The sequence below is a fragment of the Pholis gunnellus genome (genome assembly GCF_910591455.1).
Source record: "Pholis gunnellus genome assembly, chromosome: 15".
NCBI lineage: Eukaryota > Metazoa > Chordata > Actinopteri > Perciformes > Pholidae > Pholis > Pholis gunnellus.
The window spans coordinates 15417979-15440629 of record NC_136542.1 but is presented as its reverse complement, the minus strand read 5'-3'; the positions used below and the strand labels follow the sequence as shown (position 1 = coordinate 15440629).

The 22651-nt window shown below is 42.1% G+C and overlaps 1 protein-coding gene across 2 annotated transcripts; it reads right to left on the bottom strand.

Moving 5' to 3' along the window:
• Positions 1 to 4414: 4414 nt before the first annotated feature.
• nkx2.2a (NK2 homeobox 2a) lies at positions 4415 to 16429 on the bottom strand (the record flags this gene model as incomplete). 2 transcript variants are annotated; one of them, XM_079175008.1, is made up of 3 exons in its annotated part: positions 4415 to 4989; positions 5686 to 6011; positions 16389 to 16429. In XM_079175008.1, the coding sequence occupies 3 exons, from the start codon at positions 16427 to 16429 to the stop codon at positions 4415 to 4417; spliced, it is 942 nt and encodes a 313-aa protein (XP_079031134.1). The 2 variants fall into 2 exon arrangements, with proteins under 2 accessions (XP_079031134.1, XP_079031135.1); XM_079175009.1 differs by lacking the exon at positions 16389 to 16429 and having other exon boundaries at positions 4415 to 4965; positions 5686 to 5950.
• Positions 16430 to 22651: the final 6222 nt, after the last annotated feature.

Below are 22651 nucleotides of genomic sequence, written 5' to 3'. Positions count from 1 at the left end.
AATGCCTTTAAATAAAAAAAATGTAACAAACTAATAACTGTGATGAGAATGTAGTGTTTTATATGTTTCTGGGGATATTTGAATCAAAGTCTTCTTTGTTGTGAAGGACACAGATAAACTCACTTCTGCTCTATTGTTCACTTTCAGTGAAGTGAATTAATCTGCACCATATTTGTCCATTTGTCCCCCTATCCTATTGCGCCACACTGTGGTACAACCCAGCCACTCTCCCTCACTCACTCTCTCCCTCTCCCTCTCCCTTTCTCTTTCTCTCTCTCTCTTTCTCTCTCTATGTCTTTAAGTTTGAGATGGAAATAGTGCTCATTGCCTGTGGACTGTTTAAGTTGAGTCTAGTCTGTTTTCGAGAGCGATATGATTGCGCTCTTAAGATCAATAACAATGTAATAAACCACAATCACGCACTTAAAAACACAGTGAAGTTTGCCGGGACGTCTGTTCATTAACAAGAAGAAGAAGAAGAAGAAGAAGAAGAAGAAAAAAACACGTTGATTTCAGCAGTCTTAGTGTACTTTTGTGCGGGAATGAGAAGCAGTTGGACTGTCAGACATGTGCAGGTAAACGCTGCATGACGCCAACTAAAGACCTCTGCTTCCATCTTGTGGCAGCTTGGCGCAACGCCTCCTCCCCCTGCCTCCCCGGCCCCCTCCATCACTCCCTCTCTCTTTAATATCGGCACTGTGGCGAATCTAATCTGGATCTCCTTTAAGGCAATAAAACCCAGATAGCTTCCTTTAAATGAAAAGCACCGCTTATTACAGCTTTGAAATCCTCGTTTATTTGGCGATGTGCATGATAGAAAAGTGATTCATGTCGAGGTTCAAATGGGCAGGATGACGAAGATCCATGGTGTCCCAAGTGCATATTTCCTCAAGTATTGTATTCCAAGGTATATAATAGTGTTATCCACGCAGGTTGAACTATGCTGCACGCCAAGATGCTTGTTTTAACGTCGCCTGCTTTATCCCTTCAAGCAGCCAAAAGCAATTTCCGATAAATCTGACCCTGTTGCTGAGCTGGTAGAGGGGTGGTGTAATTTTCTGGTGCGTTAATGACAAAAAAAAAAAATACGGCTGCAAGGAGAATATTGTTCGCCGTAAAAATGCATCATGAAGGCTCTTACACGGCTGGTGTTTTTTTTTAAATTATTATTCTTTTTCTTCGGTTTGGGGTACAACATAAAGAGTCGCTGGGTGCAATATTGTTGTGGGGGTTTAACTAAATATCTGTTTAAATATATTTGGTGACGAACAGGCTTTAGATTTAGTGGCTTGCTAAAAAAATATATAAAATGGATAATAAAATACAGAAACAAATCTCAAAATAGAAAGGCACAATACAATATGATATTAAGATATATAGGGGCTATTTTCACAATTTAATTTCTAATCTTTCTAACGGAAGTAAATCTTGGCGCATTAGTCCACTAAACACCTGCCAATGGGTTGTGTTCCCCTGGAAAAAAAACATCTGGATTCTGCAGCATCACTTCCAGATCATTAAAGTCAGAATGCAAATGGAAGTTTCAGCCTTTACTTCTTACATTGATCAATCTTAGCATTTGCGTATTTCTGCAATTGTTACCACGAAACGCTTCTTGTTATGATATACACAATTTAGAGTAAAATCCAAGGATGCGCGACTTTTAATTGGTGCAGAATGTCCACAGCAGCTCAGTTTTACATCTCAAGCCGGCATAAAAAAAAACGGAATCTTATGGGGGCAAATTGTGTGAAATATATTTCCAGGAGTCTATTTTAGAAACAGGCCTACGCATACCAGCGGGACTCATAGCAAATAAGGAAGAACACTGTCTGGTGTTAAAATAGTTTTTTTTTCCGCTAAGAGGAGCGACTTTTTAGCACAGACAATAAGCAGCCTTTCACTCTGGAGGACGGGGGAGAGAGGGGAAAGAGAAATGAGAAGGCTGTTGTTGGCATAGCTCTATCAAGGAAGAAGGACTCCCTGTTATCTGTGAATGGGGCTTCTTCTTTTTTTTTTGACCAGAATAGATATAGCACGAATTTTTAATTCGTTTTTCTTTGAGAGACAACAATGCTTTATTTGAAAGCTTGAGACAATTTGGGGTTTGTGAGAGACCCTTTTCTCCTTGTCCGAGCCCAGCTGCCCATATGGGATACAACGTGTGCAGCAAAAGATCACAATGGCACCAAGTGACAGGCAGGACAAAAAGCCCAAGGATACATCTCCCTGACTCTGAACAGCACCAAGAAACTCTGTCAGTCTCTCTATCTGCACAGTCTGCAGCAGCCCCACTGCTGCTGCTCGTTAACATGCACGCCTCTGACATCCTGCAAAACCAGGCCTGGGCTTTTGTCTCGGTGTTGTGTCGTGTACTGTATTATGCAATGATAGAGTCACAAAACCGCCTCAGCACAGGGGCAAAGTCTTGAGGGCAAGGAGCCACACAAAGGTCTGCATTTTTCTTTTACTCGTGGGGGGTTTAAATGTCGGTTTTAAGACTAGTGTGTTAAGTTTTATTTTAAAGAAGCCTGGATATCAGCTAAAGTTCCCTATAATCAAAAAAAAGACACAATCCTTTATCAAAACCTTTTGCAATTCACTTCATAATTCCCGTCTCATAGCTCATTTCCCCTCACACTTCACAATAACTGTGGCATAAAATTGGCACGCTCGAAGCAACGCTATGTATTTCATGTCCACCCACAAAATGTAGCAGGAACCCCAAAAAACCCCACAAGCAAACAGCTGATTTATTTGACCTACAGGCTCAACCAGTGGTGAAACACAAAACCTTTCTGTCGGGGACAAATTGAGTCTGTGTCGCCCACAAAAGCAGTAGCCCCTTGAGACTCAATTCTGTAAATAATTAGCAAATCTGCCCAATTTGGCTGTTTGTTCAGTGATGATAGGGGCGACTCTAACATCTGTTGAGGGAGGTTTTTTTTTTTTTGTTCGTCCCGGGACAAACATGATGCATAGATTTTTCTACCAGGTTATCATATTTACCCAAGATATTGACTGGAGTCTGATAATCCGCAGTGCGCTACACGGATCACTGGTGAGCCATTTGTGCTCGTTTTGGTTCCACTTTAAAGAGTATGGTGGCTAACAGAGCAACGTGGAGTTTAATGTGGAATATCGTTGCTAACCTGCTCTATGATCGTATGAAAAACTCGCTTTATTAGGCGGTTAAAGCCCCTCTGAGCCGTGCGTATTTTAGTTGACCGTTGGCCGCGGTTAAACAAAGAAGACTGGTGACTCATTGATTATTCCTGCTCTATTTGCAGTTTAGCGCTTAACAAGATAACACAACATTTATTGCATTAAACGATTCCCCCCCCCCACACACACACAGTCTACCACTTTGCACCCAAGGCCGGGAGTGGTTGGGGATGCTGACAAAAAGGAGAGCTTTTGACTCAAAAGCTTCTTATGTGGAGAAGCCCTCTTATATTAAGTGAGTGGATTTCGGTCCCATTTCACAAGTGACTTTAGGCTCTTTATTAGTGAGGTGTTCGGATTCAGAGAAAAATATTCTCCGGATTAAATGTGCCTAAAAGGAGAAGACTGAAGTGCGCTGGAGATTTATTCCCAGAGTCAAGCTCCTTTCTGCGCCACAATATAGTGTTTAGCACCTCGCCTTCCATTGTGATGTCTACAGCGATGTCTTTTCAGAGATGATCACATCGATTAGGACACTTGTATAAACCAAACCCTCATTTGAGAAACACAGCATTTTATTTTAAAGTCCTTATAAAAAAAGTGGGATATTTAGCCATCTCCGCGCGGCTACACCGTTATTTACATATGTGATGTGACACGGCAGTCATAACGTTTTGCCAAAAAAAAAAACACACCCTCGTTGTTTTTGAAATGTGTAGCCTAAAATATAGAGGCCGATCTTCAGCTTTGCGCTCCCGAAAGCCTTCGAGCTTGCAAACATATGCCACAAAATATTTACAGGAAATAAAAACAAAAGGAAAATAGCTGCAAAGTTGCCAGTGTTTATTCATGGCCATAAATATTTTTTCGGTCCATAAAAGAAGCAAGAAATTAAAATTTCTATAATTATAAAGTGGTTCGTACGTGCTGATAATAACACGAAGGGACAAAAGAAAAAAAAAAGAGGAAAACATCTCTACAACCAACACACAACATACTTTACAAAAAAATTCACAAGAAGAGCATTGACATTCTTAATAAAATCTATAAGGGAGAGGTTCGGACCCAGTTCTCTTAACGAAAACATGTAAACACGGCGCACACATGAGCCCCGAATAAAAATGGTAGTATATATATGAGTCAAGCTGCAAAAATGAAAAGTCTTTTTGTTTTTTGTGTTTTATTTTTTTTCTTTGCTTTGTGGTGGAACTCCCTATCGTGCCTCCAAGCCAAGTCTCTATAATTTCTCTCACCAAGTCCACTGTTGCGTTTGCACCAAGTGATGTGCTGGGAACTGTGGCGCCGCGGCGCTGTACTGCGCGTTATACTGCATGTGTTGGAGTGACTGGGCACTATAAGCCGAGAAGGGGATCCCGGCCTGAAAAGTGGCCGCCAAGTCCTGAGCTTTAAGAGTGTGACAAGGCTTTCCATCCCTGACTAAGACAGGCACGGCCACCCGCCTGGGAGAAGGGAGATGGGTCACTTCCATACCTTTCTCGGCCCGGGCTCTCTTCATCTTATACCGGTGGTTCTGGAACCAGATCTTCACTTGGGTCGGGGTGAGGCGGATCAGGCTGGCCAGGTGCTCCCTCTCCGGGGCGGACAGGTACCTCTGCTGCCTGAAGCGGCGCTCCAGCTCGTAGGTCTGCGCCTTGGAAAACAACACCCTCCTTTTCCGCTTCTTGCCGGAGTCGCTGCCGCCGCTGCTGGAAGTTTCCTTGTCGTTGTCCGGCGATTCGTCGTCCGCGGACGGCTCCGGGGACTTGGCCGAGTCCTGAGAGCTGGCGGATAGACCGTGCACTGCGGCAAGAAACGGGAGAAACACTGTCAAAATGTTATGTCTTAAAGTTTCCAGGGGACATTTTTCATCAAAAGCACAATAATCAATCAATCAAAACTTGGGATGCAAATTAATGGTGCTGCTGCGTAATACGAACAATAACCGGTTAGTGATCGAGCACTTGTCAAAATAGGATTACAAAGAGATATGCAACGCTTCTTAAGACATAAACGCGGCTGAATAACAAAACGCTGGGGTATTTTGGCCAATTTCAAGTCTTTGGTGTAATTTTGAAGTGGAAAGCACACAAAAAAATGATTCTTCAGCCCAGATCTCCACAAGGAGAGCGAGTCAGTGAAGCATTAAAAGGTGGCATTGTCTGCTCGTAAATCCCCACAGAATGCACGTCTTATATTTCACACCGTGCTTATACTCGGAATAACTTACAGCCCCCTTGTTTGTTTGTTTTCTTCCACGGTGTTTTATCGATCAAATTCTTACAACACAAGCTGCGTTGAGCCTAAACACTGCATGCATTTGTTGAGCCCGTAAACGCCTCAAGACGAGCGCAGCAGTGCACGGTGCATAAAAGATGAATGCTGCACGCCACCCAAGGGCGTCGTTAGGGGGGAATAGGAGGCTGCATGCCATCAATTATGTCTTAATGTAACCGCATAGCTTGGAAATATCACAGAAGTCATTATCAACAAGATCAGCAAGCATTCTTAGACTCTACTTACATGAATACTGAATACTGTCCGTAGTAGCAAGCCATCGTGTGTAAGGATTGTCACTACTGTCATAAAAGGGGTTCTTTAAAGGCAGATTTTGAACGTTTTCTAGAGGACTTTGCACCAAAACTCCAGTGTTTTTTCTCGTGGACGTGGTCTCCGATCCCTCCGTGTCGTCCTCCGCTCCGGTGATAGATCCGTCTTCGTCATTTGTGTCAGGAAGGTCCAAAATGTCCTTTACAGAAAAGCCCGTCTTTGTGTTGGTCAACGACATATTCTGGTGGGGGGGGAAATATGCAGGGAAAAGTTGCTGCACCAGCTTTTCGGACAATCCGCTGTTTAGAAAGAAAGAAAAAAAAAAGAAGAAGAGGCGACGTTTCAGGAAAAAATAGGATGAGTAAGAGTCGCTCTACGCTGAAGTACAGTCAGAGCAGCCACTGTGGATAACCATTGCCTGAGCAAGTAGCAGTGGATTCAGTGTAAGTCCAGGAAGAATGCCAAAGTGGCTGAAGTGCTATGTGTGGCTCATGGATACTGTGCTACTGCTGGGTGCTAGAGTGAAATAAGCCATTACCTTGTCCGATCAGTCCATATAAGGTTGGTCTCAACACATGAACCTGCAGTGAAAAAGCATTAAAACACGCGAAAGGTTGGCCACGTGTGGGCGGGTCTTAGGAGTCAAGTGGATGAAGACAGTGTTTGCAGATGTGAAATTGTGGGTTTTGGGGAGATCCGAGCCTCTACCATTGGTGCTTCAGAGCATGATGAGTGGTATAACGTGTCAATTAATTACAAAGACGGGGAGGGCCTTTTTTACACCCTATTTACATACAAAGAACCTCAAAGTAGCTTTATGCTCACAATACTTAAAAAGCCCGTTTTAACAAATTGCTCTCACTGAAGCCTTTTACTTTCTTCACAAAAACCGTCATGTATTAAAAAAAATACATTTTGGGTTATTTTTTCATTTATTTATTTTTCAGGGATGGGAACCACAAGGAAGAGCGGCTATTGTTCAAATATTCGGGGGTAATTTATGTAAACCTTTTGTGTCAATATTTTTGCCAGGGCTTAAGGACAAGAGGCTGTGTTGAAACTGAAGCAGGACTCTGTTTGTTTGAAAACGCTAAGCAGGTATTTAAGACAGTAGGCCTATCCAAATGTGATGCTGATAATGAGGACTAGAGCCAACAATAACAAATACCAGTACTATGTATAACATCAATAATAATAACATATAATAATAATAATAATTCATATTGTTATTATTATATTAAACTGTGTCTAATAGCAGAAAACTGCAGGCTTATAATTAGAAAAAATACAATAGGCCTTAAACAGTGTTTTCTTAGTTTAGCCTCTGTATACATATTAATGCATACTGTATCATGCAATCATACTATTACAAAAATAATATTGTCTTTTCCTCAATAAATCTCCTCAGTTTCATCATGGCAGCGCATCCTAATATTTGTTTTCTGCGTGTGTGGAGCCCCCTCTAAAGTGCTCAATCTTGCTCTTTCTGTGGAAATCCGAGTACCATTGTTGCTTACTTTATTTTCCTCCCCTTCAAGACTTTCCCTTTCGTTCTCCTCCCTCTGCCTCCTATCCAGTATGTGATGTGGGTGACAATGTTTCACGTTTTTTAGCAAGTCCTCTGCGCATCCTGGGTGGTCGGACCCGGGCAAACACAAATACAAACCGATTGCTAAGCTGCAGACAATGGGGGAAATGTAGACAAATGTCCGGCTCCTGTTGGAAGCTTTTGTCCGGCCGCAGTTTTTGCATTTATTTCAGGGGCGAAATAATAGATGATTGACGCCCCGTGCACAATGCTTCCTAACTGTTTGGAATAAATCTGAGGTTGTTCCTAGTTGTCATGGCATTCAACTGCTTTCAATGGACTATCTCTTCATTCAATTCCTGGATCGCTCCACAATATTAAGGAAAGTCCTTCATCTCAGCGCGCGCACACACACACACACACACACACACACACACACACACACACACACACACGCGCGCACACATGCATAGTATTTCGCCTTCTTGATGGAACATCAGGAAATATGTCTTTTAGTTCCACAGATTGTTAAAATCAGATTGAATTAATTGATTGTAGCACTTATTAAAATAAATTGTAATATTATTATTATTATATGGTTGTTATTATATATATGATTGTGATGATTATTATGACTATTTGTATTATTATTATGGTTTTCCCACTATCATTAATAAACTAATAGTATTAAATTGATAAAACTAAATTGAAATTGTATGCACAATCACTATTACTGGCTTTATATAATTAATATTCTTTCTAAGGCTTTTGGTCCTCATAGTAGTGCACCTGACATGCAGGCCCTGAGGTAAATATTTCACCAGACTGGCAGAATTAATCACAAGTCTCAACATCCCACAAAGGCTCCATTGAGCTGAACGGTATGTGGACAAACTGGAGCAGCGCCTGAGCCTCTATACGGGAGAGAGAGGTTACTGACCTGATCCACCAAGTAATGCTGCTCAGCTAAATCCGACTTGTGTGGGGGACATCCAGCCCGCAGCAGACACACGGAGAGCTTTACGCACCACGGAGGATTGGCCCGGGCTGTAGCCTCCATCCACATCTCATCAGGAAACTCACTTGGCCCACGCAGGACATTATTTCACTGAGACTTATTTAGCGCCTCAAAAGTGTGTGGAGCTAAATCAGGGTGTGTTAGAGCATGCGGGCTTATCACCCGAGCCATTCTGCTTCGCTGTGGCTGCGTGTGGCACAGTGACAAGGGGGAAGTCACAGTAGGTTTGGTGACGGCGCATGGGAGCGCACTGGGCTGCAGACTGTGGCCAGTTGCTGGGGATGCACTATTTGATCAATTGAGCCGAGGGTTTCGGCAAGAAGAGGTAAATGTGCACAGGCTAAGTGGACGTACTCCACTTGGAGAGCCTATCGCTCTGTGTTTACCTGTTTACTTTCACAGGTAGTTCAAACAGGCCGCTTGCCTTTTCACTCTGACACTGGCCAGTTTTGTGCAGAGCGGGACGAGTTAACCGGACACCGGAACATGTTTACAGTCCTGTAAATCTGCTCAGGAGGTGTTCAGGCTGCAATTACGTACAATTATTCCAAATTAATTTAGTGTAAAAATAAATGCCAGATTTTGAGCCTCTTCTTTTTTTACAGGATGGAGATTGTATCATTATTATAATAGTAATTCTTATTAACAATATTAATATTGCAAACACTATTATTGTTATTGTCATTATAGATGTAGTTCAGTTTTCCATTATATTTTCATTGTCACTACCACTTTTATTGGTGCTGTTGTTGTAATTATTAGGTCATAAAAATGAACTATCCCGTTTTTAACAAACTTAAGAGTTGAAACATTGTTGCAAATATATTTCCACTGCTTTTCCCTCCGTGGGTAAATCATCCTCAATCCGACTGTGTGTCTGCTGCGAATTGTGTGTGTGTATGTTGGGGGTGTTAAACCAGACAGAAGATGGAGTAAAGAAGGGCCTCTGAGCTGCAGATGCATCAGGATTTAAAGGACAATACGGGGCGCAGGGCGCAGGGCTTCCCATCACCCGCTTATTTAAGTTCAGCTGACACTAAATCTTCAGATCTGACTCCAAAAACATACATTATAATAGAATGTATCATCTGACTTCGTGCGTAAAACTGTATGTGAATAGCATGCGCAATACTAACCTTTTTATGTGCTCATTGCTGCTATAATTATGCTATCACCAGTTTCGCCAGTGCTCCCATTTTAATATTATAAGCAACAGAGCTGACTGGCTCATTATTAAAGCTTGTTACATTTTTCCCTGATCCCAGCTTTGTAATCAAACGTACAGCAGAATGGACTCATCCAAAAACAATTAATTTTTCGGATGAACCCCAAAAAACGGGCCCCGTCTGATTAATTATAATTCCCTCCTAAAAATTCATGCCCACGATTGTTCCCAAATAAGTGAAGAAAGAGCTTTTTATATTCTTGATTAAATAAATCTTTCGATTGAATGCACAAATAAGAATGCCGCAGGAGAACCCATAATAACGTTGATCATTCCCTCCTTTTAATCGCTGAATTTCAGCGTGTTTGGGTGCCTCAGGCAGGGAGTTAGTCTTTGATAAAGGTAACACCTTCTGCCTCAGGGTGCCCATGATAAATGTACGGAGTGACAACACCGATTTTCTCCCTCTATGATTAAAAGCCTATATATGATATGCAGGTAACGCGGGTCCGGTTTATTTATTATGGGGGCTAAGCCATGGCCCGAGGAGACTTGGCTTCAGGCTAGAAATCATTTTGGAACCCGTTTGGTTATTTTTTTCTTCTTACAAAAATTCAGCCACCTTTCCCTCCCGGGCAAAAGTCTTTATTCGTCTCCTTTCCTCTAATGATTAAACATGTCACGGCGAGATTATAGCAGTGCGCCCATGGCCCGAGGAGATGCCTTCATTTGTTAAACCACCAGTTTATTTGTAACGGTGAATTTCATGCCACGCCGTGCCATTCGCCGTAATCTTTTTCTGTGTAAGACGAATTGCTAAAAAGGGGTTTATTATTTTGTAATCACTTCCCATTTCAGTATAGCACTGACATTGACAGGAAGGAGGGAGAAATGGCTCGACTTTTTCAGACGAATTAAAAAGGGGACAACTGTTATTTGTTGTATTGTGTGGGACATTTGTGTGAATAAATAAACAAATTAATAAATCATCCTCTCCAGGAGAACCTGATCTACTGACACAAGTACAGACAACTTGTCCTCCTTGTTAGGCAGTCTGTGTGTGAGTGCAGTAATAACATTAACAGCTGTTGACATCTGTAGAGCTCTAGCGGTCTCTACCGGCACATTTGGGAAACAACAGGGGGTGCTTATTGTGTGCACCCAATTAGACAACTTATTTTAGCCAATACGAGCATAGGCTATGCAGTGGAATCAGACACGTTATGATGTAAGTAATATAACGTACATTTGATACTTCCCATGCAGGCAAACACACCCATCCATGTCCACCCTACATTAAGATACACAGATGTTCCTCAGTAAATCAGGTATGCTGGTGTAACCTCGTGAGCGCACCATTTATGGAAGCTGTGTATTATCTATTGTTTGTTTTTTGGTTGGCTGTTGGAGAAGCCAAGTGAATCTTCTCATATCTGATTTTTTTTGGTTAAACATAGTTTACAATTATTCTTTTCCAAACAATTCTCCTGATTGAGCTCGGACATGAGGGTGCAGGCCACGTTCACATGTGCAGTCTCAACGATATTGTCCACCACGTGAGTGCGTAATGATCACCAACTACACTCGGCTAAAAAAAACGCACAGACCCGCACTCTGAAAAAGCATGAAACACAGTCCAAACGATCAGGATTGTCTACACTCAATGACCAAGATGCGTACTGATGCGCATAAAATAGCAGCAAAAGAAAGTAAGCAGCCTCTATTAGGCTGTAAGAACAGAAAATAAATACTGTATGCAAACGGAGTGGAGCATCCAGTGCGCTTACCTAGACTGGAGGGGGCCTGAATGTGTTGCCAGCGTTAAGACAGCGCGCAGAGTTAATGAAATATCTCCAAATGGGAGTCAGGAGTGCGTGCAGAGATAAGCCTGATGTGGTTTATATACCCAGAAAGCAAGTGCTTCTCTTCTCATATTGTCCAAGAGCGTTTGCATAGCTGGCCAAGTGGCTCTGCTCTTGCTGACTGGCTAACATTGCATGGTGTTTGTCTTCCCCTTGCTATGACGTGAGAAAAAATATTGGCCATATGTTCATCGGTAATAAATTGGTCTTGAGCGCAAACACAGCTCCCTGCAGACGGTGCTTTTAACCCGGCGCAGCTAGTTTTCTCTCTTTGGGATGTTTTTAGGGACACGAAAGTATCTGCTGTATAATGTAGGTGAGTGATAATGTTACAACAGCCTGTTTAGGAGATAATTGTATACGCCTATGGAAGAGCTGCCGGTTGATATTTTTTACTGCGACCTATTATTCCTCACACAGGGCTCTCTAATAAATCGCTTGGTAACCAAGAAGCAGCCCCGTCCAAAGAGCAGATGTGGCATGTTATCCACGCCACGGTTGCGTTTACATTAGATACCCTGATGCAATGATTGATAACCAAGGTCACAGCAATTCACAACGATTGGAGACCCGGGCATCTCCCACGAGGCAGACTACTAACACATAATGTTAGCCACATAGATCCACATGTGTCGACACTGGAAACACCCGCAACTGTGTGTGCTTAGGCCGCAACAGAAAATGTCAGTCAGATAATAAATTCCGGAGTCTCCGCTCACGAGGACTTTAGGTGCAAAGAAACACCAATAATTATAATAATGGTAATATAAACCACAAATAAGGCATGCATCTTTATATTTATATCGATCTGCCTTAAAGACGCACACACACACACACACACACACACATGTAAAAAGTATTTTACTCATCTGCTGGATGGATACTATGACCATGTAATACACTTACACATAATGTGAAATCGGGTAGAATGAAAAAAAAAACCCGCCTAAAAACTATATGCGCCAATATGTTAGTAACTAACACTGGATCATCTGAATTCAACATTTCTATAAGACAAAATCAGCAAATAGTAATACTTAAATATATAAGTAATATATAAGGTCGTATGAGTAAATACAATATCCACTGTGTGACACCATGACACAAAATATGAGGCAACATTTTTAAGTATAGGGAACATGGTTTTGTCGACAGTCGGCACATCACAATTTCTACAAACACAACTAAAACACAAAATAACTTAGTGTTTATTTTATTAAATGTCCGTTTTCATAACAATGTCTTGATTCTCTTCTGCACTATTCATTTACACATGTTGCACGGACACCGGCAACATTTCCCACCCTCTCTTGTATCAAAGGTTGGCAATATCTGGTCGGTGTAAAAATGATGACAGTAATTGTTGAGGAAGAAAGCAATATAAGTAAACACCAGTTGTGCTATTATGACACCTTTGTGTGGGTGGATACCTTAAATCAAGACAATAATTTTATTGTGGGCAGTCTGGAATCTACGCGCGATAATAATGGTGTTGCCTAGTAGAGCAGGAGCGACCGTCAATCAATAGTGAATCCATTACTGATGGGTTTTGTGCAGGGCCACTTTGCTGATGAAAGACAGAGATTATCCTCGCTGCCATCGCTGTGTTCAAGAGTATCGCTAAGATGCAAAGAATACAAATAAATAAATTGGTCTCATACCTCGTTTGAAATTCCACATTAAGGCAAAGTAGTTAGTTAGAGTTGGAATTTATTCATGAGGTGCAGACGAATGAGAAAAAGCTTTCCACTCAGCCGCTCTGTGAACACCCTTGTGCTGTTTGAGATTTGCCACAAGTGCTCTGGGTGCTAAATACAAGGTCTCCTGAAAAAGGATGGGTAAGATAGGCCCTGCCGGTCAAGCTATTATCAATCCCTGGCCTAAAGCTTGATGACTAAGATACTTCAGATGTAGTTAACGGCTGCGTGAGGACACTGATGGCACGGCATTCTGAAATCAATCAGTTCAAGTTTTAATGTATCGACCACTCGAGGAGAACGAGGAGAGGGAGAGCTTCTCGACACACAAATACCACAGAGACTGGGTTGATTTTCATGGAAGATACACTTTAAAAGAGAGAGGGAAAAAAAAGTTTGATTAAACCTGAGGGTTCACTTGTGTTGGTCGAGACTCATACATGATGATAGCCGGTCCTATCAATGGAGAAGGCTAAGCAATTTTTCTTCACAAATACATGCACTTAGAGAGGTTTAGCATTTGCTCACCAAGCCCTTAGTGTTAAGGTGAGTGAATGGGTGTTTTTAGCCCTTCAAGAGATGTGAAGCAAAGTAGAGGAGATGGGTTGTTTTCCAACAAAGTGCTCAATTCTGCACACCGGGGAATATTACCATATTCTTAAATGACAACGGTGCATTGTGAATTGGAGGAGCTCTGGAGTGTACAGGGCGATTGGTCTCAACATTTTTGCCCTGTTGTGTTACCTACTGGAGAGGAAGAGAAGGGAGGGAACACATAGTATGAACCCTCTCAAAGTGTTAGCTGAGTGAGAAAAAAAAAAGTTCTTTTAGAGCACTCTGTCTGGTATGTTCTTCAGAAATATTAGATTTATGGGTTGCATGGAAGGGTTTTGTGGACATTACTTGACATGAATAACTTTGGGCATGAATATCTCTTCTGCAGTGCTAAGCATCTGGTACAAGGCAGTGCTTGGCCTTGGAGAGCCATATAGCTGTTTGTAAACCCTGTTTCGGAGGCCAATGGCCAAACAACACAGTACTTAGTGGACACATTCTGATAGCATTTTAGCCCCTGTGGCATGTGGGTACAAAGAAAACGCCCTAGTCAAGGTCAGACGCTTTAAAAGCTGTGAGCTTCAATTGATAAAGGAGAATTGACACCATCCAAAATTTCACTTAACTATATATGAGTCAGGTATCGTCGGAAAAGGCAGCTTGTGTGCTGCCACAGACGTGAGGGCAAATGAAGAAGCAGGACTTCTCCCTCACACATCAGAGCTGTGATTTACTGTGAACAAATTGTAAAGCATGGGCCAGATACTGTTGGGCTGCTTTCCAATTCAATAGATATAAAAAAGGAGCATTATGTTGGTGCATATCAGTAAGCAAGAAGGACCTAACAAGATCAATTCCACCACTGTGGACAATAGCCATCGTCCGAGGTGGAAAAAAAGAGGAGCTGGATCAAATCACAGTTATGACGACTTCAAATGTGAAGCGCTTTCTCCGTTCTTTGAAAAGGGTGGAGAACCAAATCATGTGGTGAATAAAACCCAGTGAAGAGCACCTCTAAAAAGTAGAACAGTGTCTCAAGGCTGCCAGCTATGTGTCAATCTGCACAACCGAACTGATTCCAAAGTGAATTTGAAAGAGAGAGAGAGATCTCGAGAAAATGCAGAGAGCAACACTTAGGTTGCTTTGGTCTTTCAAGACCTTTTGAAACAATAAAACGGGCAACGGGCACGAGTCAAGGACAGATCATTGCATGATGGGCGAGCTCGTCCTTGCCATCACTCCGGCTGCACAGAGCAGCTTTGGAGCGAAGATTGAAAAGCTTTGCAAGGAATTCGACTGTTACCTTCAGCGGTAGGCAGATAGTGAAGTAGGGAAGGAAGAATATGACACGGATTTGAATGGTACTGCATGGACAAAACATGTTGAATTAGAAGCAGGATGCCTCAAGGCCATTTTATTACAAATGTTTCTTGCTGAAAAAAAAACATACTGTATGTAAGATCCCGGTGGCAGACTCTATTCAGGATTTTCTTTACCAGGAGGACAAAATGATGAATTGTTGTTAATCTGGCACATTATTCTTTTCTTAAGACACTCTGCAGACGGCAATCTCAACATACACATGTTCTTCAAAGAGATACAAGTGACAGATATAAGTAGCAGGAAATATAACTGTACTGCGAGGTTCAGCGAGGTCTGGCTGTTCAGCCACTTTACCTTGAGAACCTGCATGACAGGGGAACTGAATAGCATGTGGGCATACACCACAAGCACACTTTAACTCTGCTTTCTCTACAGCACTGTAGACTACTTCAATGCAGCATTGAGGTTGCCTTCGAGAACTTTAAGATGTAGGCTTTTGGTAATGATCTGCTGAGATTTTTGACAAGTTAGGTTTACTGTAGTGAAATCTATACTCAAGCTATAGAGGACACAATTCTGTAACATTTCAAAGCACCATTGAAAAATAGCCATTTGCAGGGAGAAGTGAAGAAATCCATTAAACCTTTGACATGGAAGGATGATTTTCTTTACCCCGATTAGAGATTTTTTTTTTCAAAAGCCAACCTGCTTGAAAAAAGGAGAAGAATTGCAGCACTTAGTTGAGACCTTGTTTCTCTGAATCTCCACTCATTTCTTTTATTGAAGATAAACACAATTTTTGAGTGAGTGTTGCACCGTAAACAGACAGGAGACATTTTGTACAGAGGATGGAACAGTTAATGGGTCGTTATCTCCAAACCCACTGCATCAATAGGTTTCGTTTTTTGGAGCAGAGAGCAGGTATTTTTACTACGTCCGACTCAATTTGAGAACAGGTGAATGCTTAATCATAGTTGCCCATTAATGAAACTAGGTATCCAACAAAATGTTGTAATCAAATTGAGATTAAATGTCATCAATTTCTTGAAGGAATTTTGGACCAAGGCTGTCAAGATGATAAATCATTTTTTCATGAAAGATAACAAGTGATGGCAAAGCTTTAAAACGGGACGTGAATGTATTTTAACCACCACGAGGGGATTCTCAACTATTTTTCCTCGTAAAACTGCAGAGGTTAAGGATTTCTTCTTGTGGCACATAGCTCTTTGAAGTTTGAGGTTAAAATGTCCGCATAACTGTTGGTTCCTCTATGGTGAGCAGGAATGCATTTTCTTTGCTACAAATGGCAGTAATTACATTAATAATGACAACAGTCATTACACAGTGAAGGCCAAGCTTTGCTGTGAGTAGGTTTTAGTATAGTTGCATGTAGTGCAGTGTGCGTGCGCGTGTCTGCATGTGTGCAAGGAAAGTCCCTATTGGAGTACAGTGAACATCCCATCAGGATATGTAACCTAAACAGCACAATGGAGAGAAACAGAAGGGCTTAGGGGCATGAAACATTCACCTTGAACCAGGCTGCTCCTTGCAGACACAAGGATTACCCATCTGCACATTTTTGAAGCCTTTTGACTAACAATGTGTCCAAAATGAAAGACGAAAAGGAGAAAACACAATTTAGTAATTTCAATGGCTGTCTGCAGATGGGTTGCCAACATATTTGGATAATTAACGTGTAGATATTTTCTTTATACTCGGCCCATGATGGCAATTAATTTGTGGAGAGGTGAAAACTTTTTTCGAGGCAGTGGAGATGGATGGAAATGCATTAGAGGAGGTCACGAAAATGGGCTTCTATTCTTTGCGCTAAAAGGATGCTTTTATAAGGTGATAGCAATTGAGGAATAAAACCCCAAGGGCAAATAAATGATAAAGAGCTCATCCTTAATTGGCAATCTTTTTGGTTCATTTAAATCCCACTTCAAAATTCCAATCCACATATCCATTGACTGCATGGCAAGTCTCTCTTGAACTAGAAATATGAAAGGCAAAAGGAGCCACAATGCCGAACAAAAAGGGCAACTCCATCTCTCAGCAAGCCAAAGGTTTAAAAATTGCACACTCTCTGTTCACCATGATACGATGCAATTCAACGAGAACAGTAATTGCCTGAAAATAGTTTAAAAGATACATACTGTAGTTTTAGAGAAACCTTCACTCTGGATGCTGAATGAATGTTCTGTCGCCCATTTGAATACATTTGAATTAACCTTCCTCTTGTGTTAGGGTCGGCACCGACCCGTTTTAGGTTTTAAATGCATAAAAGAACCACATAAATTGGTTTATTTGCATCAAGGCTTTATGACTTTGTCAGGAACCTCTATTTCAACAAAATAAAACAAAAACATTTTGTTTCACTAAATTATAAAATGCTCTGGTTGAAATTATGACCTTTGTGTTGTTAGGGTCGGTTTCGACCCGGTTATAAAAATAAGATTATAAAGCAATAATTAGAGCCAAACCTGAAATCATAAGTGCACTGTCAGCCAACACAGTGACAGCCAGCTCCTCTCCCAATCATGTGAGCTTTAGGGGATTCTCATTTTGCATTGTTATCCAGTATAGATGGGATTTGGTCTGATGACTGGTTGAGCGAGGGGAGCTGTCTCCAAGAATGCTCTGGGAACCGGCTGGAATAATGTAGGAAGGGTCCCAGGCGGGCTAGTTAGACGGTATCGGTTAGTGGGGTGTGGATAAGGACTGAAGTTCATGTACCCAGGCGCAAGCTATCGGATGGCAGCCCTTGCATCCACCACGATTGATTCCCGTGGACCTACTCTGGATCTAGAGTAATATCGCGACCCTGGTGTTTTACAAAGGCGCGTAACCCTACAGTAGGGGAGAATAAGCTGGCCCAGGGTGCCGAAGTGCAGATGAGCCACGACCCATATCCGAGGTATGGGTTTGGTAATGCTCTAGGAACCATCGAGTATGAGGGTCGATTGGGCGAGTTCGCTTGAGCCCGGGAAACCCATTGGGGTCCGGTGATGGTTTTTCCGCCGAAACGCGGAAACATCCTCGATGTGTCTGCATGTAATGCATTTGTGTTGTGGACCCACATCCACCAAGGGTGGAACTCAACCAAAAATAGCAAGCGGAGAATGTTTCTTGAGGAGCTTGGAAATTCCCTTGTCAATCCACACATTGAGCGAAGGGAACGGGTGCCCCGAGGCCCAGATGCTGCAGCCTTGGTCAGACAACTACAGAGCTCACCTAGCACTCCGTCCACACCATCAGCAACACAAAGAGCATCCTCCTCAGCCAGCCCTCCCTCAACACCAACCAGAACAGCCACAGCCACAACCCCACTCAGGCCACCTAATTCTAAGAGAAAGAGGTGCCAGGTCTGCCCAAGCAGTAAGGACAGAGAGACAAACGTATTGTGCTTCAACTGCAAGAAATATCTCTGCAAAGAACACACTAAAAGTGTCACTTTTTGCCACACATGCATCTAAACACACACACATACACATCCAAGTTCTTTGGAACTAGTAATTGATTTATATTGGTTTGATTTGCTTGATTGGTTGTTGTTTGTTTGACCTTGCAAATCTATATTCTGTGTTATGACTTGTTCTGCTCTTTATTTTGTGTTTGTATTAAAGTTCTATTGCTGAAAAAAATACTTTTTAGCCTTTTTCTTGAAGTAAATATATATGGGTCGAAATTGACCCTAACACCATAGATGTTACTATAGTTAATAATATTAAAATTAAAAAATAAATAAAACAAATTTATTTAAGAGATGTGTTCTAATACCCCTCAATAATAGTCAGGTAACACAACAACCCTTTATTTATTTATATGATTCTCTTGAGGTTCATTTTACCATTTTTTAAATTGAAATCGAGGGGTATACTGACAAAGAAAAGGCCCAGAGGCCCACACCAAAAATATTAAAACCAATATTTTCATGGATAAGGAAGCCTAACAAGGTAACCAAGAGATGAGAAACAAATTGGATGATAGATAATTGTTTTTAGTGTATTTTACAGCTGATTTAAGACACGGGTCAAAACCGACCCGTTAACATAAGAGATGGTAACAGAAAGCTAACACAGGAGGAAGGTTAAAACATGAATAAGTGCCTCCTGACTCAAAAAGGACAAACTGCAATGGTGTCTAAATTCAACACCAAGGTGGAAATCCACATTACATTATGTGATTTCCCTAAAAAATCTGCTAATATGCCAGAGTTTCATCTGGATTTCCATGGGTGCCTTTTCAGACATTTACTTCTTGACTCAATTTGTCTGACACAGTTGTGGTAATGCTTGTGTGTAAGCCATGGCCTTCACCCATAAACCTCTCTCTGTCGCCACCTAATGGCAGGAGTGTGTGCTCCCTGGCAGAGGAAAAGTGTGCACCAACACATCCTCCCTCTCTCAGGTAATTATGTCTTTTATGTAGGAGACACATACAGCTACTTTAACATTGGATATCCAGCCGTCCTAATGGCCCATTATTCAAATAAATGGGGGGAAACACTGTGGGGTTGGTGACCCCCTCCGTGCGGCAGGGCCCTCCATCCAGGCACACCTGCTGAGACAAGGTAACATTTATCACTGAGACCTTCGCAGGACAGAAACAAAATGGCAGGCGGGGTCAGCGGTGAGGAGCACACTGGGCCTGTCATACTGCAAACATATCCATTTGGTACGGCTCTACTCTTGTGGTTGCCAGGCTACTGCCTAATATATGGTGACTGAGTGTGCGTCAGGAAAACAGAAGTAAGATGTTGACTTTGAGATAAGTACCTCTTCAAATTAAACAGCACCATCACATTGCATTCAAAATAACATTTCCAAAGGTCAACTTTAAATGGTTCCCATTTGGCGAGAAATCCCTGTGTTCTTCAAATTTGCATACCAGTTGTGTTAGTTAGTGGCATTTAATTATTTATGTTTTAATTACACAGAATGAAGGGGATAATATCACTGTACGGTAGTTTTGTGGTCGTCTGAACACTCGGATGTCTCCTTATTAAAGTACACAAAAAGATAATTATGTCCGGCTCTGTCTAAACATTGCCATGGTGCTGCTCGAGAGAATCATCGGCGAATTGGACACAGGAGAGGGTTAGAGCTCTTATGATTAATGTGCTCGGTCACACGCACTCAGGATTGGTAAAGGCATGTCAACTCCCTCTCTCTCTCCAGAGTCAAGGGTCGGCAAAATTGTTTTGATGGCACTGATTGTCTCATCAGCCAGACTTATCATACAGTGAGCTCACCTATGGACTCCAGAGTGCTAAGCCTGCAGCTGAAGAAGACACGCCCTCTTCCACATGCCACATGTCTGCATGATGAGTGCCTCAATTGGGAATTAACAAAGGCACTGAGGATTGATAGTTAGAAACCCACATAAATATACAGATATTGCATGCTGCATGCTCTGGTATACAAACATATACATATATACAGTATATATACACACACACGATATATATATACACCCACAGTATAGGGTCAGTAATGGAAGGAAAGAAAAAGAGGGCACTGGGTCCATTTACAAGGCTCGTTCCCACACCAGCTCTCCCACGAAACACCCATCACCTGGAAAGGCCTTCGGTGAATGGAGTTGCTGATGTCATTGGGGAGATGGTATTGATTGACCAAGGGGCAGCAAAGGCCAATGCAATTAAGAGACAAGAAAACATACAGCGTTAAAGACTGTGTAAATAAAGGGACTCTGCAGTAGGGCCAGACAAAGGCCAGTCCAGGGCCCATTCAGGAGCCCCTTGTTCACCGTTGGCCTGGGGTCTCATCCAAGGACTGAGGGTCTGGGTGGGAGGCCTGGGGGAGGTGGCAAAGAAGAGAGAGGCAGTGTGTGGGTGTCCAGAGGGATAAGGACACAGGGTGTTGCTAGGCTGTCTATGAGAGGTCGACGAGAGCTTAGCCCTCCCTGTGTCCGGAACTACCAGGTGATCACGGATGATCTGCATCTCAAGGAGGGGCTGTTGAGAGGAAGAAGCTCTATATTTATAGGCCTCTGCCTGGTTTGTTTTGCTACCCTTATTACTCACTTCCTTCCGCTTTCTTTCCCTCATCCGACTGTACTGTTGAGTAAATTATCTTTTGGCAAATTAGATACTTTGATTCTGGATTGACTGGATTGACTTTCCTCTATTGTCGACTCTTTAGCAAACTAAACATAATCATTGTCGCTTTTTAAAACCATTTACAACGCAAACACATTGGGATATACCTTGCATGGGGGTACTTGAGGGTTTATGTGAAGGATAACATTTTGGTAATAACGCTTGCATGTATTTTAAAACCTATTACAACTGGGAGAGGTTAAGAAAGATGGGTTCAAAAAGAGGTTGCTAAGCATAGTTCAGAGTTACACCTTGTTCATATACAGTATAGATATCTTAAAAATGTTTCAGCAGGGTGCAATAATATATGCTTCTCCAGACTGTATCCCCAAGAAAATGGTCAATAATCAACAAGACAAGAGTCTACAGCTATTTATTAACTTTTATCAACCTTTGATTTTAAGTGGGAATCGTGACCGTATGGACAGAAATAACCAGAATCTGTAATACATTAGTGACACCGTGCAGCCCACTGCCTCCTACTAATATACCGAAGCTTATGTGAATGAAACGCATGCCAAAACTATTAGTATTATTCTAAATGGTACTTTATGCAATATTCATTTGTGAGTGCGTGGTCCGTGTCAATCTGTGTCAGTGTCAAAGGGTGTGCTCACATGGACACAACAGACCGCTCAACCCGTCTGTTTGATCCAGGTCTCATTCTGGCGGTCCAGAGCTGGGGGGTCACCTATCCTGATGTGCTTCCCCTCACCGTTCCTCTGCCCCTGCTCGATCTGCATTGAGGGAAAAACAATGGCCGCTACTTCATCCGTCTCTCAGGTGTCACCGCAAACATGATCCTGGGATAATTTACCTCGCTTCTCATTTCTTGTTCATCAAATGAAGGCTTGTGTCTGCCTGTCCGTAGTCTCATTTACATTTTCTCATTAGCTCCGCACTTTTATCATTCAAATTTGTGTGTTGTCTAGAAAAAACGGACGGGCGGATGGATGGATGGGCCGATCGTGTCCTTGCTTTCCGCATGCATCAATCTGAGCAACAAAGAGGCGACAAGTAGTGTGTGAGGGTCTGTATATGTATCATAAGCCACCTGAGGGTGGGGGCAGCCGTCGTTGGCTGCAGGTAAGAAATTGTGGATTATTTGTACCACCGCATTCCCTTTAAACCCTCTGGATATATCACATTTACAGTCCTTCAAACAACAAATAAAAGGGATGACGATGACCTTCTTTTCATTTGCAATAATACAAAACAAGTGGAAGAGCCAATGTATATACATTGTAGCAGACATTGTATGTGGTAAATTAAAAGTCCTATCTCTCAGTGGAAAGACCCTTACAGATATTACACATTATCTGGTCCAGTACCATCACATAGACTCGAGTCCTTGACCATGATTTGAAAGAGTTCACCACTTGACCACGGCTTTCCATCACATTCAGCAACAGAGAACGCACATTAGCCTTTTCCCTTTGAATGATATGTGTACCCTGTATGTGTTCGCCGCTGCAATTCAAGGATGCTGGTATCGACCACTTACATTTGCAAAACCAATGACATCTTGCACAATGAGCCTGACTGATACATAACCATAGCTGGTAATTTAGCTTCGGTGTAGCTGTCACTGTGTTATGGGTTTACATTTCAGCAGCCTAGTCCAAACAGCAGCATGAACGATGCTGCCAGTCCCTTCAGAGAACAAGCTA